This window comes from Coptis chinensis, chromosome 1 (genome assembly GCF_015680905.1).
Source record: "Coptis chinensis isolate HL-2020 chromosome 1, ASM1568090v1, whole genome shotgun sequence".
In the NCBI taxonomy this organism is placed as follows: Eukaryota; Viridiplantae; Streptophyta; class Magnoliopsida; order Ranunculales; family Ranunculaceae; genus Coptis; species Coptis chinensis.
The window spans coordinates 21,004,666-21,022,744 of NC_141456.1; the positions used below are offsets into that span (position 1 = coordinate 21,004,666).

The 18,079-nt window shown below is 37.2% G+C and overlaps 1 protein-coding gene across 2 annotated transcripts; it reads right to left on the reverse strand.

Annotated features, from left to right (window-relative positions):
• Positions 1-5,808: 5,808 nt before the first annotated feature.
• Positions 5,809-17,703, reverse strand: LOC147522829 (uncharacterized). 2 transcript variants are annotated; one of them, XM_086595220.1, is made up of 3 exons: positions 16,951-17,703; positions 14,198-14,592; positions 5,809-6,506 (listed from the first exon to the last, which is right to left on the reverse strand). In XM_086595220.1, the coding sequence occupies exons 2-3, from the start codon at positions 14,204-14,206 to the stop codon at positions 6,138-6,140; spliced, it is 378 nt and encodes a 125-aa protein (XP_086451346.1). In that variant the 5' UTR covers positions 14,207-14,592; positions 16,951-17,703; the 3' UTR covers positions 5,809-6,137. The 2 variants fall into 2 exon arrangements, 1 of the variants encoding a protein (XP_086451346.1); XR_015214854.1 differs by lacking the exon at positions 5,809-6,506 and adding an exon at positions 9,845-10,782 and having other exon boundaries at positions 10,867-14,592.
• Between the last annotated feature and the right edge of the window lie 376 nt (positions 17,704-18,079).

Consider the following 18,079-nt stretch of genomic DNA (forward strand, 5'->3'; position numbering starts at 1 on the left):
CATGTGGATATCGAGGATAGAGAGTTGTGTGGGCAGAGCAAATTGAACTCTCTTGACTATTAGAGGCACGCATTTATTAAGATCAAGTGTATTCTATATTTCAATGCTCCAATGCATACTTTATCAATCCGTGTGTGTCTAATAAGTCTAGGTGTCGTTCAAGCAAAATCCCCATTTCCAGTAATGGTTTGTATGGTTTGATGGAAAAGATATAAGTTCATCTACGTACAATAGTGAACTTACAAAATGGTACAAAATCGAGTAGAACTTACAGAGGTTTGAGTGTTTGACCACAAAGCCTTCCGACAGCTACAAATCTGCAAGAGAGGTGGAGAAAGGGGAGCAAACTGAACGAATCAAGTTTCAAAACTTATCGATATTTACAGCAGGGACAAAGAAACTTGAGAGTGAGTAGTAGGATTGATATTCTTATACTCTAGTAGTTTTCTCCATAATTCGGTGCTAAATATAATATTGACTGCAAGGATCAAGCTAGATTAGATACCCAATTATATGATATGAATGTAACAGTAAACAAAACCCCAAACTCTTGCAAAATTGACTTACGAAGCTTTAGTTATAGGTGTTATGACAACTCTTTTGCACGTCATTCTTTGTGGGCGTACGTGAAGTTTAAAAGACTGCATAATAATAGTTCCCATTGGGCTGTGTGTTATGACAACTCTTTTGCACGTCATTCTTTGTGGGCGTACGTGAAGTTTAAAAGACTGCCTAATAATAGTTCCCATTGGGCTGTGTGTTATGACAACTCTTTTGCACGTCATTCTTTGTGGGCGTACGTGAAGTTTAAAAGACTGCCTAATAATAGTTCCCATTGGGCTGTGATATATGAGCTTTTCATAATAATTAGTACACAGCCTAAACTCGTGAGTTAGTTAGGTAAAAGTCAACAAATTAAAACCATACCAATTCTTCTATTCATAATAAATCCTAGACATGCCTATAAATTCTTCTATTCATAATAAATCCTAGACATGCCTATAAGAATTAGTTGTGGGTACGCTACACCAGTTTCCCCACTTTCCTCCGATATAGAATGCACTCAACCACTGAAGTACATTGAACGCCATGTGAATGATCTAATATGTACCATGTGAGCAACCTCGAGTGCACATACTCTACAACAGATAAGACTAATTTGTATGTAGGTTTTACCTGATAAGAAAAAATTCTATTTGCTCATAAATTCTTTATGTAGTCCTAGCACCCACCATTGACGAAACCTGCGCAATATAATATGCTGGACATGCATCGCTTCTTCAATAAATTATGCTATAGATTTGGATGGCGGGCAGGAGTGCAGGACTATAACATATATATGAGCTACAAAATTTAAAGAGAGGCAGTTGTACCACACCTTTTCTGATTCAAAACACGTTTATAAGAATCAGAATCAGACAGGATTTCGAATTCAAAGAGCATTATATACTTCGCCACTGAACTACAATTACATAAGAAATAGGAAAGTAGCATACATTCCCAAAAAAAAAGGGATAAAGCTGGTTTTATTAGACTCGTGAAAGAACGAGAGTGAAGAGGTTAAAAGGGAGAACAGGTGTGAAGATCAAAATTTGGGAAAGACTTTTGGGGGAAAACTTCATTGGTGTTGAATTGAATTGAAATGGAATCTGAAGTAGCAGGTGAGTTGCTCAGCTCGTATGTATTATCTCTTCCCGGAACCCCTAAACTTTTGAGCAGTGTATTTTCATACTCAAGGACAAAGTACCAAGTTACAACATTTCATACTCGAAGCAACAGCTACAAGAGAGAGGCTGGGAGGAGTTTAGATAATTCAAAGGTTTCATATTATTCTATCGAAAGAAAGAGTACAAAGATTGTTTAAGCCACTTTTTTTTGGTAATTGCTAGTTATTATTGCGGAATAAACCGTTCTGTACAAGAAGCAGTAAGATCATGCAACAGTAGATTACATACAAAGTTTGGCGGTTTCAACCACCAAAAGAAAAAAACATCGTCAAGCAATTCTAATAATCCTGTTGGAGCATTCACTTTCATACCCATTGGATTCGATAACCAAGAACCATCCTTAGCACGATCAGATGCAAAATTGGCGAATGCGTCAGCCACAAAGTTAGTTTCCCTGTAATTCCATATAAGTTCAGTACATTCCATTGAAGTGAATAAATGTGACCAATCTTGAATAACATGAAGCACCTCCCAAGGTATATCAAGTGATGACCGCTTAATGCAATGATTAATGAACTTTGAATCCGTTTCCACTAGAACACGAACCCCATTTAGATGTAGAAACGATAAAATCCTCAAGCCAAAGTATAGTGCTCTCGCTTCTGCCATAATAGTGGATGCATGTAAAATCGGTACTGCCAAACCAAAGATAAATCTTCCTTCCCAATCTCTGAGAACACAACCAGCTCCTGCAGCACCTGGATTTCCTCTAGATGATCCATCAATGTTTAACTTTAACACACCAACAGGTGGTGGTATCCATCTAAGGGACACCCACCTCATACACTTTTCCATTGACGAAGCTGCTGACATTACCTCACCGTTGTCCTCGCGCCACATATTCTCCACTAACTTTTTGGCCTGCATCATATAATGAATAGGTGACACCGTGGCATCCTCAAATCTAGATTTATTTCGAGCTAGCCATATATTCCAGATAACAGCATTCATAATCGATAAGCACCAATCCGCATCCCCGTGTTGTAACGCAACTGCCATCATTCGATCTCCTAACCCAAGCAGCAAAATTGTTATCGATATGTTGTGGGAAAATACCAACACCAAACCACACAGCTCTAGCAAATGGACATCCAATGAATATATGTTCCTTATAATCATTACCATGTTCACAAAGAGAACATGACGTGTTTACATTAATGCCTTTCGTTGCGAGAAAATCAGCAGTTGGCACCACCTCCTGTATACATTGCCATAAGAAAAATCTAATTTTGTAAGGAATTGTAACCCTCCAGATTTTCTTAAATATAGGATCAGTTTGATCGTTGTCATTATCTAACCATTGGTGCACTTTAAGATACGTCGATTTAACCGAGTAACGACCATATTTATCAGGGGCCCATATTCTATAGTCTGGATGAGGATGAATAGATAAAGGTATTGAGAGAATACGAGCAGCATATTCCGGAGACCAATAACTTCGAATCTCCTCCACCTTCCACGTTCGGGTAATCGGTTCAATGAAATCACTGACATGATTTAGGATGCAATTACTAGGCTGCAAATGCAAAGGGGAAGGTGTGTCAGGCACCCATGAATCAAGCCACGCTCGAATCGCAAGACCATCGCCCACATGCCAACGGATACCCATTTCAAGAAGAGGTTTAAGCTTCATAATAGTTTTCCAAATCTTAGATGCTGACCTCGGACATTTTGCTCTCATAAAATCAGTCCTTGGAAAGTATTTTTCTTTCATGCATTTTGCCCACATAGAAGTGGGCGAGATAAGCTCCCAAGATTTTTTGCCAAGTAGAGAAATATTCTGAATTTCTAAATCTTTAATCCCAAGTCCACCAGAATATTTTGGTTTACAAGCAAGTTCCCACGAAAAATAATGAAGCTTGTTTTGACCTTTCTCATGATTCCACAGAAAGGCTTTCCTGTACCGGTCAAGATCTTCAATGATATAAACAGGCAATCGAATACATGACATAATGTAGACTGGAAGCGCAGTTAAGATGGAATTAACCAACGTGAGTCTACCTCCTCGAGATATAATAGAGGATTTCCAGCCCGCAAGTCGATCTTGGAACCTTTTAATCAAAGGTTTGAAATACTCCTGATTAGCTCTTCCAATAACAGCAGGAACACCTAAGTAGGTGGGAAAGGTTGTTGCCGTTTGAGCTTGATGAATCACCCGAAGAATAGTCACCAGTTCCGTCTACAAGTGGTTGTTATGAATCAGTTGGGATTTATCTCTATTAATACTCTGACCAGAAACATGTTCATACTGTTCCAGAATTCTCTGTAACTCAGAAGCAACCGCCACATCGGCTTTTAAGAAAACCAATAAATCATCCACATACATAAGATGCGATAGAACTGGAGAAGATCTGGCCACTCTAATCCCTTGAATATTCCCATTAGCCTGTGCATATTGAAACTGTCGTGATAGAGCCTCATCACACAAAATGAAGATATATGGTGAGATAGGGTCTCCCTGACGAATGCCCCTTGACGGTCTGAAGAAACCATAAGGTGATCCATTAAGCAGAATGGAAAAGGATGGTGGTGAAATGCAGAACAAGATTCGATCCACCCATGTTTGGTGAAAGCCACATCTAATCAAGACATTTTCTATAAACTTCCATTCGAGCCTGTCGTATGCTTTCTTCATATCAAACTTTAAAACATAGAAGTTCTTTTTACGATTCCTTTTGCCTTCAATGAAGTGGAAAGCTTCATGTGCTATCAACACATTATCTTGGATAGACCTACCAGGTAAGAAAGCACTCTGAAATGGACTGATGATAGATTGCAGAATAGGCCTCATTCTGTTCACCATAATCTTTGTAATTATCCGATAGATCACATTAGTGAGACTAATAGGCCTGAAATGCTCAGCAGCAGTAGGATTAACATTTTTAGGAATTAATACAATATTCGTATGATTAATTTCCCTAACGAATGAACCATGATTAAAAAACTGGGTAACAACACTTACAACCTTAGGACCAACAATGTCCCAAAAATGCTTATAGAACAAAGCATTAAAACCATCAGGGCCTGGAGACTTCAAAGATCCAATAGATTTTAAGGTGCGAAAAATCTTGTCATGTGTAAACAGGCTTCAACAGAGAAATATTATCTTCATTCGAAATCAGATTGAGAGGGATTGCTTCTAAAAAGTTAGAAGTAGAACTTGGTTCATCAGAGGCAAACAAATCAGAGAAGTAGCCTTGTAAATGTTCATCAATGTCATCCCACGAAGTGAGAATCTTACCATAGCCATCATGAATACTTTTGATATTGGATCGATCTGGTTCTTCTTTTTGACACTGTTGCATGGAAGAATTTTGTATCAAGGTCACCCTTATGATCCCAATCATACCCTGCCTTCTGTCCCCAATGCAAATGTTGCTGCCTCAGAATTAAGTCATGATGTTGTAAAAGTTTCATCTCGGCATCCAATAAATTCTCCCATAAGGCAGTGGTATGATCAGTTGAATTAAGTTTATCTTCCAATTCCTGAATCTGACTTTTAATCTGCTTTAATTTGTGATCCAAGTGGCCGAAGGTCTTAACATTCCAACTCCTTAATAACTTCCTATAGAAAGCAAGATGTCTGCAAAAAGAGAATGAAGCAGAACCTTGAAAACTCCCATCCATCCCTTATTCAATAACTTTCTTACAAGATACATTAGTTAATCACATCTGCTCGAATCGAAAAGGTTTTCGTAACCATTTCATATGGGGGTTCAGCTTGATACATAATATCTTATGATCCGATTCCTTGTTTGCAATATGGTGAACACAAGCATTAGGAAACAGTATTCTCCAGTTAGGGTTACAAACAGCCCTGTCTAGCCTTTTCAAAACCTTATTCAGACCTTTTTGATTATTGCTCCAGGTAAACATTTGCCCACTAAATCCCATGTCCATGAAAGAACAGTCATGCAACATCTTATTGAACTGCTACATTTTACTACCAGTACATGGTCGTCCACCACGTTTCTCCTCATAATGACTAATATCATTATAGTCTCCCATACACATCCATGGTTCTAAGTTAACAGTCGCGAATTTGTTTTTTTAACATATCCCGAAACTCGGATTTAAAATGAGCTTTAGTACTTGCATAAATCCCAAACAAATACCATACAACACCATTACTTTCATTAATAACTGCATGGATAATCCATTGATCCGAATACAAGACTTGGACATCAATATCACTATCCCATAAAAGCCAAAGACCTCTAGATAAACCCCTTGCTGGTACAATGAACGACTTATATACACCTAACTTCCTAATAATCTTATTAGATTTAAACCAACCAGCTTTAGTTTCACACAAAAAAATAAACCCTGGTCTCTCATTTCTGATGTGATCTTTCAAGCACATAACCGTCGAGTCGAGACCAAATCCTCGACAGTTCCAGTATAAAATACTCATGGTGCACCTGGTGGCTGTTTACGGCTAGCCACCCTTGCCATCCTCTTAACACGTTTCTTAGTCGGGAGAGGACAATACTGTGAAGAGGCATTTGAAGCAGTTGACTTCTCCAAAACATTACATTGTATTGGGGTCTTCCTCCTATCTACACGATCAGTTAGAAAAGCCTCATCAGTTTCCTCTCCAGTAGCCATTAATCTTAAATTCTGAGCTGCCGAAAAGTCCTCACATTTAACCTCCAATCTCTTGAAATAACTCATTCCAGGCGCCAACGCTGCAACTCCAACATTTACATGCAAGTCCCTTGGTAAAGTGCTGACCTCACAAACATCTTCAGAATTCTTATGCTCGCCATCATCATTACACTGTGCAAAATGGAAAAGCTAAGATTCAGGTTCCACAAACTGTAAGAAGGCATTAGATCCCATAGGTGGCTCCATGTGCATTGGGCCTTGATAGTTATTTTTTTCCTGAATAACTTGATTTAACACCATATTAGAAGAGAGCGTATTATGATCATGAAAATCAGTTTTCCAAGTCCCTGTAATCTCTGGCATATGTTTATCATGTTGATCAGGTGAAGCATCTTCTATAATCAAAGGAGCTCTTACATTGGTGCCAACATGCACAGTATGTGTATTCTGGGGTTCAAGGAAGTGTTTAGTATAAATGTGAGGTGGAGTAGGATGATGCTTAGCTGATAACGATAAAAACTGATTATGTTCAGCTAACCGCATAATCTGCTGAGCAATGAAGGACTCTACCCCCTCATTAGGATCAAAGCTAATTTTATGATTAGCTCTATGGTTCATGACTTTTTTTAAAAAGTCTGGTTCTTGGGTTATAAAGTTCAAACTTTTCTGTTTTATCAACATGCAGGTCCCCCGATGGTCTTTCAGGATCAGACAAAGAGCAAGAAGAATAAGAATGACCAATAAATCCACATTTAAAGTAGAAAGTTGGTATATTCTCATAACCGAACTGAATCCATAGAGTGCCATCCACCTCCATGGGTAACATCAACCCAGGTGGTACTTGTTCTGTCACATCCAATAGTACCTTTGCTCTAGCAATGGCTTCCTCCTTATCAACAGCCTTATACATCTTATTTCGACCCCCACCTACGTGGCAAACATCCATTGGTAGAAGTCTCCACTTTATTCGTTTAATCAACATGGCTAAAACCTAATTTGCAATACCATGGATCAATGTACATGCCCATTAACTCATGTGTCTAAGGCTGAACCTTAGCCATATGACTTGCCACTAATGTACATTGATTGATGTCCAGATTTGTTTCTTATCAAAGAGATAATTATCAGTTGAGAGTTATATTCTATTACAATTACTTGAGCTACAAGAAATCTCTACTCCTATATAAATACTAAACTATTTCTAATAAAGAACTACGTTCTTGAGACTTGATCCCAGTGATAATTTGGGTACGTAGGCAACTGCAAGGTACAGTCTCATTATTCACTTAATCGCCATCGCCTTTTCACTACTTTTCTATGTTCTTCATCTCTTTCGTCACTACTTAGTGTTTTGATCATATTTGATCGAAACATAATTAGCACCGTCTGTTGTTCTTATTCAATACCCTCGATCACGTTCTACAAAAGTTATGACGAATACTAGAAGAGCTCAAGGTCTCGATGCAATTGCTGACGATCATCGCAAACATGATGTTGTCGTCTCATATTATTTGTTAGTAAGACTCTTATATTAGCTGAATGGATGCATTCTTGCATTGAAAAAATTGCATTGACCTTATTTCATGTTGTTAGACGTCTTCAGCTTCTTTCAAGGAAGGAATAGTCGAAGTTTCTACTGATCGAATATCCGCTGTGTAAGTTTTTTCACAATATCTACGGATCGAGTCATAGAATAGACAAGTTACCTTAGCGCTTACAACATTATCTCTGCCACTCATACAGTTAAAAAGAGACAAACTTTGGTTTCGCTAGTGGCTGATTTTCTTATTGATGATATTCCTATGTCGAACGCATTACTTGATGAGGAACACGTCGATCCCTAATTGTCATTACCATCCGGGGGCGATAACTTGAAATACTTATCGGATATATCAGCTGATTGCTAGATTTACACCGATAGTTCGCATAATAAGTCTGGCTCCAATATTGGTTTTGTCATCTTGAAGCTAAATAAAGACATAATTGAGAAGGTCTTTACGTTTGGGCTTTGACGCTTCAAATAATATGGTCGAGTACGACATTGTCATTTGCGGTATACGCACAGCTCTTCAGTTGGGGCAACTAAATTACGATTAATTATTCTAAGTTAGTCGCTAGCCACTTTGAATGATAATATGTGACTCGCGATGATAGACCGGTCATTTATCTTGACTTAATTCAATGAATTGCATGAAATTTTGCATCTATCAGTATTGTGTCGTATCAGCGTTATAATGTAAGGCATCCTGATTCTATTGCATACTTATCTGTGGAAAATCAAGTCATCGCTGTCACGACAACACTGGATTAACCACTTATGCTGTCAGATGATTCCAACGAGCTTGACATTGATAATGTCTCGGTATCTACCGACGACGATCATGTAGCTAATGATGCTCCGGAATTCCTGATGACCAAAAACTCTATCGCAGCAGCACAAGTCTCAATCCCATCCTTTGTTGTTTGGGCAGAATGAACGATTTACTAGGCCTCAAAGAAATTCATTCAGGACTATGTGAACAACACTCTCAGGGGTGAAGTCTCGCTCACATAGCAATGACCCAATAGTATTGGTGGCTATACATGTCAAAGGATGTTAAGCATTTGTCCGAGAAGTGTGTGCCTTGTCAAAAACATGATAGATGATATGGGTCAAACTTCCCGCGACGAAGCGTCATCCAATCCATAAACCTTGGTTATTTGCGAAATAGGGCCTTGACATTGTTGGTTTATTTTCGACATCCCCTGACAGTGCTCGTTTATTGCTCGTCGTAATAAATTATTTTACTAAGTGAGCGGAAGCCCCGATCCATGCTTTAGACATTAAAAATTTCTTATGGCGTGACATTATTTGCCGTTTTGGTATTCCAGCATCGTTGACTTCTTACAATGGCAAATAATATGTCGTCGACGATATTTGACAATTTTGTTTTGCTTTTACGATTAGTCACAATTTCTCGTCACCATACCATCCTTTATTCGATAGAGAAACTGAACGAAAAAATGGACAACACTCTGTTAGTTCTAATGGTATAATTATGTTTCCATCTCAACCTTATTATCGCTATGAAAAAATCTGACGAAGTTACCACATTTAGCTTCGTCAGTCTAAGTTTGAACGTTTTTACACTCGCTTAGTTCGTTACTATCGCTACGACAAAAATCTGACGAAGTTATCACGTTTAGCTTCATCAATCTAAGTTTGAACGCTTTTACGCTCGCTTAGTTCGTTACTATCGCTACGACAAAATCTGATGAAGTTACCACGTTTAGCTTCGTCAGTCTAAGTTTGAATGCTTTTACGCTCGCTTAGTTCGTTACTATCGCTACAAAAAAAACCTGACGAAATTACAACATTTAGCTTCGTCAGTCTAAGTTTGAACGCTTTTACGCTCACTTAGTTCGTTACTATCGCTACGAAAAAACTTGACGAAGTTACCACGTTTTAGCTTCGTCAGTCTAAGTTTGAACGCTTTTACGCCGCTTAGTTCGTTATTATCATTTACAACAAAATCTGACGAAGTTTTCGCGTTTAGCTTTGTCGGCCTAAGTTTGAATGCTTTTACGCTCGCTTAGTTCGTTACTATCGCTACGACAAAATCTGACGAAGTTACCACATTTAGCTTCGTTAGTCTAAGTTTGAACGCTTTTACGCTCACTTAGTTCGTTACTATCGCTACGACAAAATTTGACGAAGTTACCACGTTTAACTTCGTCAGTCTAAGTTTTAACGTTTTTACGCTCGCTTAGTCCGTTACTATCACTACGACAATATCCGACTAAGTCACCGCGTTTCTTTTTGTCAGTCGAAGTTTGAACGTTTTTACACTCGCTTAGTCTAATTTTGCCGAGTTAAGTTAGCATTGGGGGCGTTTTTCTCTACATGGGGCGTCTCGTTCTATTTCATTTCAACTATATAAATCAACAACATTGTCAGTTTTCTGCAGATATGTTATCTGTCACAACAACAATATTCAGTAGCAAACCCATACTTTATTTTTATTTTTCATCAAAATAAGTTTTAGCTCTATGGTATTACATTCATACAATTACCTAATCATTTATCTCTGTCAATTTGTCTTACGGTCGCTCGATTAAATCTTCGTTTTCTTCTTCGAAATTTGCATTCACTTCGCTTAGCACTTTCGGTTAACTATCTTCCGCATTCATTATTTTTTCTAAGGCATTGCGCCGCTCTTTTTCAACGAAACTTTCCGTCCCTTCATTATTTGTTGTTAAGGCATTGGAGCGATATTTCTGAGAGACACTTTTCGTCGATTTTTCTGAGCGAAAAGTTTCTCTGACTTCTTTATTTTTTCTACGGCATTGCGGTGCGATCACCCTGAGCAAAACCTTTCTTCAGCTTCTTTATTTTTTCTAAGGCATTGAGATCTTTCCAGTCAAAATTTTTCGTCAATATCTTTTGCTCGTAATTCCTCCGTTTCAACTTGCGACAAAAATACAAATTTTTTCATCAGTCTTTCAGACTTAACCAAAGTTTTAAGATAACTAATAAAAAATACTAACATACCTGTTTAATGCTGTCCACAATCATTGACACCGCTTAAAGTATTTTTCGAGCTCATCCACGGTGAACAACACTTTTTCTTTAGCCATCGCTTTTCGAATAGTCACCCCGACATTCTCTATCATTCTTTCCTTTATAATCCGGTTCTTTTATTTTTCTCGCTCGCGCGCAAGTCCTTTTTTCTAAGGCATTTTGTCGATCTTTCTACGAGAAATTTTCCGAGCGAAAATTTTCGTCAACTTCATTATTTTTTCTAAGACATTGTGCCGATCTTTCTACGAGAAATTTTCTGAGCGAAAATTTTCATCAACTTCATTATTTTTTCTAAGGCATTGTACCGATCTTTCTATGAGAAATTTTCCTAGCGACAATTTTCGTCAGCTTCATTATTTTTTCTAAGACATTGTGCCGATCTTTCTACGAGAAATTTTCCGAGCGAAAATTTTCGTCAACTTCATTATTTTTTCTAAGGCATTGTACCGATCTTTCTATGAGAAATTTTCCTAGCGACAATTTTCGTCAGCTTCATTATTTTTTCTAAGCCATTATGCCGATCTTTCTACGAGAAACTTTCCGAGAGAAAATTTTTGACAGCTTCGTTTTTTTTTAAGGCATTCTGCCGATCTTTCTACGAGAAATTTTTCAAGTGAAATTTTTTGACAGCTTTATTATTTTTCCTAAGGCATTGTGCTGATCTTTCTAAGCGAAACTTTCCGAGCGACAATTTTCGACAATTTCATTATTTTTTCTAAGGCATTGAGCTGATTTTTTTGAACAAATCTTTCTGAGCGAATTGAACCTTTCCAACAGTTTCATTATTTTTTCTAAGGCATTGAGCTGCTTTTTCTGAGAAAATCTTTCCGACAGCTTCGCTATTTTTTCTAAAACATTGAGCCGATCTTTCTCAACGAAACTTATGTCAGCTTCTTTAATTTTTCTACGGCATTAATTAGTACTTTTTTGCGCAAAACTCTTATTCATTGACTCTTTGTAAATATATTTTGCTTGTAATACCACCGTTTCTCCGAGCGGTGAAAATTCACATTACGTCAAATTTCTGAGCGAAAATTTTCTCCGCTCGACACTTTTCTTTGTAGACTTTTCGTCGAAATCTTTCACCCGTATAATAGTCGTTTCTACTTGCTAAAAAAAAAAAAAGCAGCAGCAAGTAGTTCCACCATCATCTCTTCAACGAATTTCTCGTTCTCGCACTCAATCTTTTTTATTACTTCCAACCTCGGTTGGTTTCTCCACAAGAATCCTGATAACACCTGTTCATTGTCATGCATCATTGAATTCTACTGAAAATTTATTTTGATCATCAAAGAAATCTTCCTCTTCTTCGGCTATTGATTTTCTCACATTGTGTTACCGTCTCAAGACTACCCAAAAGAAGGGATGGATAGACCACGGATAAAGGGTCTGAATCTATTGCTTCACTGTCTTATCACTTCCTCCGATTTAAATTCGTACCTTATCCAATCGGATTGCATGTGCTTATCAATTTTTGTCTTTATCTCTTTCAATTTTTGTCTTTATCTCTTTCAATTTGACAATATGGAGACTCGAACCTTGTTCACTAACTAGTGGGTCTGCCACTACAGCCCAACCACTATCTTGAGTTCTTGACTAGATTCTTTTTTTTATTAATGCTAAGGTCGGCAAATCCTAGTTAAAAATTGGTTTTCTGTATCGATTTTTTGTGTCATTTATTTTCATTTTCGCTTCACCCTCTATCAATTAATTACATTGCAACCTCATATAAATTAATTTAAAATTATTTAACACACAATATTTCAGGCATTTTTCTCGACATTCCATTTTCATATCGTTTACTTTCACACGACACTTTGTTATACATTCTGTTTTTTTTCCTTGAATTTTCTTCTCTTCTTTGTCATGTGAACTTTGTTCGCATGTCAAAGAGGGGGCGGTGTTTCGACCCCCACCTACGTGGCAAACGTCTATTGGTAGGAGTCTCCACTTTATTTGTTTAATCAATAGGGTTAAAACCCAATTTGCAATACCATAGATTAATGTACATGCCCATTAACTCATGTGTCTAAGGCTGAACCTTAGCCATATGGCTTGCCACTAATGTACATTGATTGATGTCCAGATTCGTTTCTTATCAAACAGATAATTATCAGTTGAGAGTTATATTCTATTACAATTACTTGAGCTACAAGAAATCTCTACTCCTATATAAATACTAAACTATTTCTCATAAAGAACTATGTTATTGAGATTTGATCCCAGTGATAATTTGGGTACGTAGGCAACCGCAAGGTACAGTCTCATCATTCACTCAATCGCCATCGCCTTTTCACTACTTTTCTATGTTCTTCACCTCTTTCGTTACTACTTAGTGTTTTGATCATATTTGGTCGAAACACATCTCAATAACCTTGATATTATCTTGAGCAAAGCCAGCCTCTTCCAGATTCACTTCAATAATTCCAGGTACCACGAATATCTCATATGCATCCATATAACAACTTTATCAAAAATAGTATCCGGATTCTCATTATAATCTTCCCATGGAACAATTTGGAATATAGTATTAGAAATCACCCAAGGTTGCTCCTTTATAAGAAAAGTCATCATATCTTGACTTGTTACCCAAATCTGGAAAACATCATTATTCATCATTCGAATTTTTGATATTGCTTGCTTCGGCCACAAACTCTCCAGTCCTTGTTTTACCGATTTGAAATTGAGTCTTGATTGCAACACCCGACCCACCAAACTCAGCTGGTTGAATTCCTTGATCTTGTCCTTCATCTATGTAGTTAAGGTAACCGTTGGAGCAGGTTTTGGAGGTAAATAAATCTTTTTTTCAAACGCTGCAGAAATTTTTTCAATTGGAGGGATAGTGGCTTCAGATTGCACACCCTTTCCTTTAGAAGAGGAAGCCATATTGGGATATAAAGATATAATGGCTAGATGAGTTGATAGTGGAGTTATTTCCTTAATCCTTCTCTCTTTATAGATGAAAAAACTCCAAAATCGATACGCATGCATCCAAAACATGATTAAATCTCTCCAAGTATAACCAACTTGTAAGTGTTTTACTTGTAAAACTGGTGTAGCAGCTAGAATCTGCATGTTATTATATTTATCCTCCTCGAGACCCACAAAATTACCATAATTATCACGATATCGCAAACCAAGAAAGGGTTAATTCACTCCCAACAGAAAGATTTTAGACTGGATCTGACGGTATTAAACAATCATTATGACTTGATTAAATCGATGTAGGTCATTCCTCTTCTGAACTCGGATGAGGATTTTACCAGAAGAGAAGAACTTAGGAGAGGAGAGAGAGTGCTACCTTCTTCATGCGCTCGTATTACTCGAATTGGACTTGTACTTTTCATGTTTGGTGATGTCATCTGTACATATGCTTCAACTTGGTCTGCTGGTGTTTTAAGCCACTTGCAAAAGAGAAAATATCATCCCATCTGCAAAAGAGAAAATATCATCCCACTGTTAAATAACACTTAAAGTGCAGTTCTCGCTAATAATGTAAATTCCAGCCCACGGAACCCCTAAGTTGCGGTGGATAGATTGCTAGGAGCCTAGAACAATTCTACAAATCAAAGCGCCATTAATTCCAGAGAATTATGGAAATTCCACAATTTAATAGCCAAGCTAACCAACTATCCACCACGTCTTTGCATAGGCAAGTCCCCACATATACTCAGTCTACTGAAAACCTGTCCTTTCCTGCATGAGAAGGAGCTTAATTAAACCACCACCCGCAAACTTAAGCAAATCAACAAAAAACAACTTCATACAAAAGTAAAGTTTTTCCATCAAGGAAATAGCACTCAAAGTCCACATAATTTTTCTCCTTCCCTTCTTTCGAACATAATTGGTTTTTGTTTATGTTTTCTTGTTATATTTCTTTAAAAGCATAACTGATAATGTAAGATGAGAAGGCCTACTACAGAACGGCAAAAACCGATTTTAACCATTATGGTTCAACTGAAACTGGAAACATAGACAAGATCACATTCCACAATATCAGCCCCTGAAGAACTTTTTGCTCATCCATCAAATATAACAGGCATGCATACAGAGTAATAGAGTATTCACTTCATAACAAGGAGTACGTCGATTCCTCAAGTCTAAAATCTGAATCACTAGATGGTGTACGAACAGAGAATATGGAATTATAGCTAATTTATTGGAGGACCAAATATCTCAGAACGAATAACAGACAAGTTCCAAGAAATAAACAATGATATGAGACAAAATATTCCTGAACTCTTAAAACTATTTTAAACTCCAATTCAGATTGGAGAACAATATGAATAAAACTCCAATAGTTTGGTTCAGTCTGCCATAACCTTCTTTCTTGACCTGCTCTCATTCACTTCCACTTTCGTGACATTAATAGCCCAGAGGCATCCTCAGCTACATAGCAACAAACGCCACTGATGTAGAATGAGGGCATCAACATTGTCACTCATGATTCAAGAACTTGTTAACTATTATCATCATTCTTTACCAGAAAGGCAGAAAAAAAACAATCATGCATTCCTAGTTGGAACTAAGTCTTCAACCGCTTCCACAACATTAGCCCCATCCTAACATTCACTAGCTCACCACAGTCAGACTGAGACATCTCATACACGCACCTCCTGCTCGCATACAGGATAATCAAATGACATAAGATCCCAGGATAGCGGTAGTTCTTTACTCTAAAATACCACCAAACCCTAACAAGTCAGCCTAATTCATCCAAACATTATTTGACTGGGTTAACCTTTTCAATTACAGTATTGTTTACTCCTTAAATATCATATAGTCCAAGTACAGAAGAAAAGGTGAACAAAACCCAGCCAGCTGAAGGACATGAAGGCTGATTTGGATGTGAATTTTATTCAAAACTTCTAAGTCCACATATCCTAGCACTAGCAAAATATATATGTTGGGACTGCCAGAATGCTTGATGAGGGACTCTACTTACTACAGTTTCTATGTAAAATTCACTGCAACCATCGTACAGTGGAAACATTATAGGACCTCCACTAAAACCCTCCAGCATTTAAGAACACGAGTACTGAAGCCTTTTATGGAGTTTGAGAAAGACGTATGTGAAAGCCTTGATGTAATCCACTCCTTCCACTTTACACCAAAACCCACCTTAGCAACATGTGATCTACAGATCTCCTGCTCATTTGGTATTAGGCTCTGGAGAAAAATTCATCTGACATGAAAGGCCTATGTTGCACTCCTTGTTTCTTAGATCAACCCTTTCGTGGGAAACCAACACACTGTCAAGATATCTGACAATCTTCCCCTTCCTCAAAAGCCATATGGGCCTCAGTTACGACACTAGGCTAGATTGATATTATTCTGGCGGCTAAAGCTTTTACTGATAAGAAATGTTTATTCAACAAATCATCAAGAAGGCAATGATCTGTAATCAAAAGTAGAGTTCCCATCTGTTTTCATTAGGGATCAACATAAGAAAAGTAGTACTACCTCGAATAAGGTGACCTCTCATTTTCCACCAATAGTCGGGTTGTTCCTTTTGAGTGGCAATTACAAGTTACAACTAACACCTTATTTTGGTTTTTTACAACTAAAAGCTTGTAGTTGGGTGGTTCCTTTGGAGCGGGATTTACAAGTTACAACTGAAACCTTCATTGGGAATTTACAACTAAAAGTGATTTCTTATTGATTATACCCTCAGTGACTCAAGCTACTCAACTATCTATTATAGTTAATGGTTTAGGTTTCCATATATTGAAACAATTATTACAAAGCTTATACCCATAATCAATCCAAAATCCTCTCAAATATAGATATTGAAATATAAAAAGACTGTGGCAACAAAAATGTGAACTTAAAAAACAATATTTGAATCTTTCATCAGAAACCAAACAATGATGAGATCAGAACTTCAACAACAACAAAATTCTAAAATAGAAAGCGTAGAATAGAGACATCATAATCATATTGCACATCACTGAAAATGAACTGCAAGTAGGAAATGGTAAAACATAAGAATTTTAAGTAAGACAACATAGAGCTAGAAAGAAAACCAAAGAAGGAAAACAGTTTTGGGTCTACCAGTTGATTCTTCGATTTGGCTCTACCAGCTGACTTCAGGCTTCATTCACCAAGAATCCATTTTGACGTGTCTAGAGGAGTCAAGTTTACTGAGAACAGAAAAACAAAATCCGGAATCCTATACATAGGTTTGTCTTGCGCTGATCTACAAATGCTCTCCAATCTGTTCAAGCACGGATCATAACAAAATATTCCCCCGAAATTTCCAACAAAAAGGATATCTGAAGTCGGATGAAATCCAAAAACAGAAAAACACGAAGCACTAGAAAAGTTACTGCAGAGTGGATGTTTGTAAAAGTATTGGAGACAGATGGTAACACCCATTCATCAACTTTGAGCATCCAAACCCTCATTGTCATCGAGCTTTGACCATCACTCCAAGAATAATGGAGACTACCCTGAGACACCCCTAAACACCCAATGGAAGCAGCTTCGACCACTACGTGAGGAAGTTCAATAGCACGACAACATGATAGTTGGAGATCGAATTTCAATAAATGACCAGAGATGGAAAGAGTATAAAGTGAACCATCAAAGAAGAGATAACGAACAGACCAAAGGGAGCCGTTAATACAAGGTTCCACAGTTAAGTAATGTTTCGTCCACTTCTCAGTTGTCGGAGAGAAAACATACATTACCAACATATCCATTTTTTTTGCTGAGCGTTCGATGTACACAACTTTATACGCATTCACATACAATTTCCGATTTATTTTTTAAGGTTAGTTCAATGCATTTGCATACAATTTCCGATTTTTCGTTAATTATTATTCTTTGAGGTTAGTTTAATGAATTTGCATCCAGTTTCCTATTTCATGTTAATTATTATTCTTTGAGGTTAGTTCAAAACATTTGTATCCAATTTCAGTCTTTTAGTTAATTAATTATTCTTTGAGGTTAATTTAATACATTTGCATCTAGTTTCTGATTTTCTATTAATTTTTCTTTGGGTTAATTCAAAGTAGTTGCATCAGTTTTCGATTTCACATTAGTTATTCTTTCAATTTTCTGTTAATTATTATTTGAGATTAGTTCAACAAAGTTGCACCGGTTTACGATTTCTTGTAATTATTATTTTTGGGGTTAATTCAATGCAGTTGTATCCATTATTTTTTTTATTTCTCGTTAG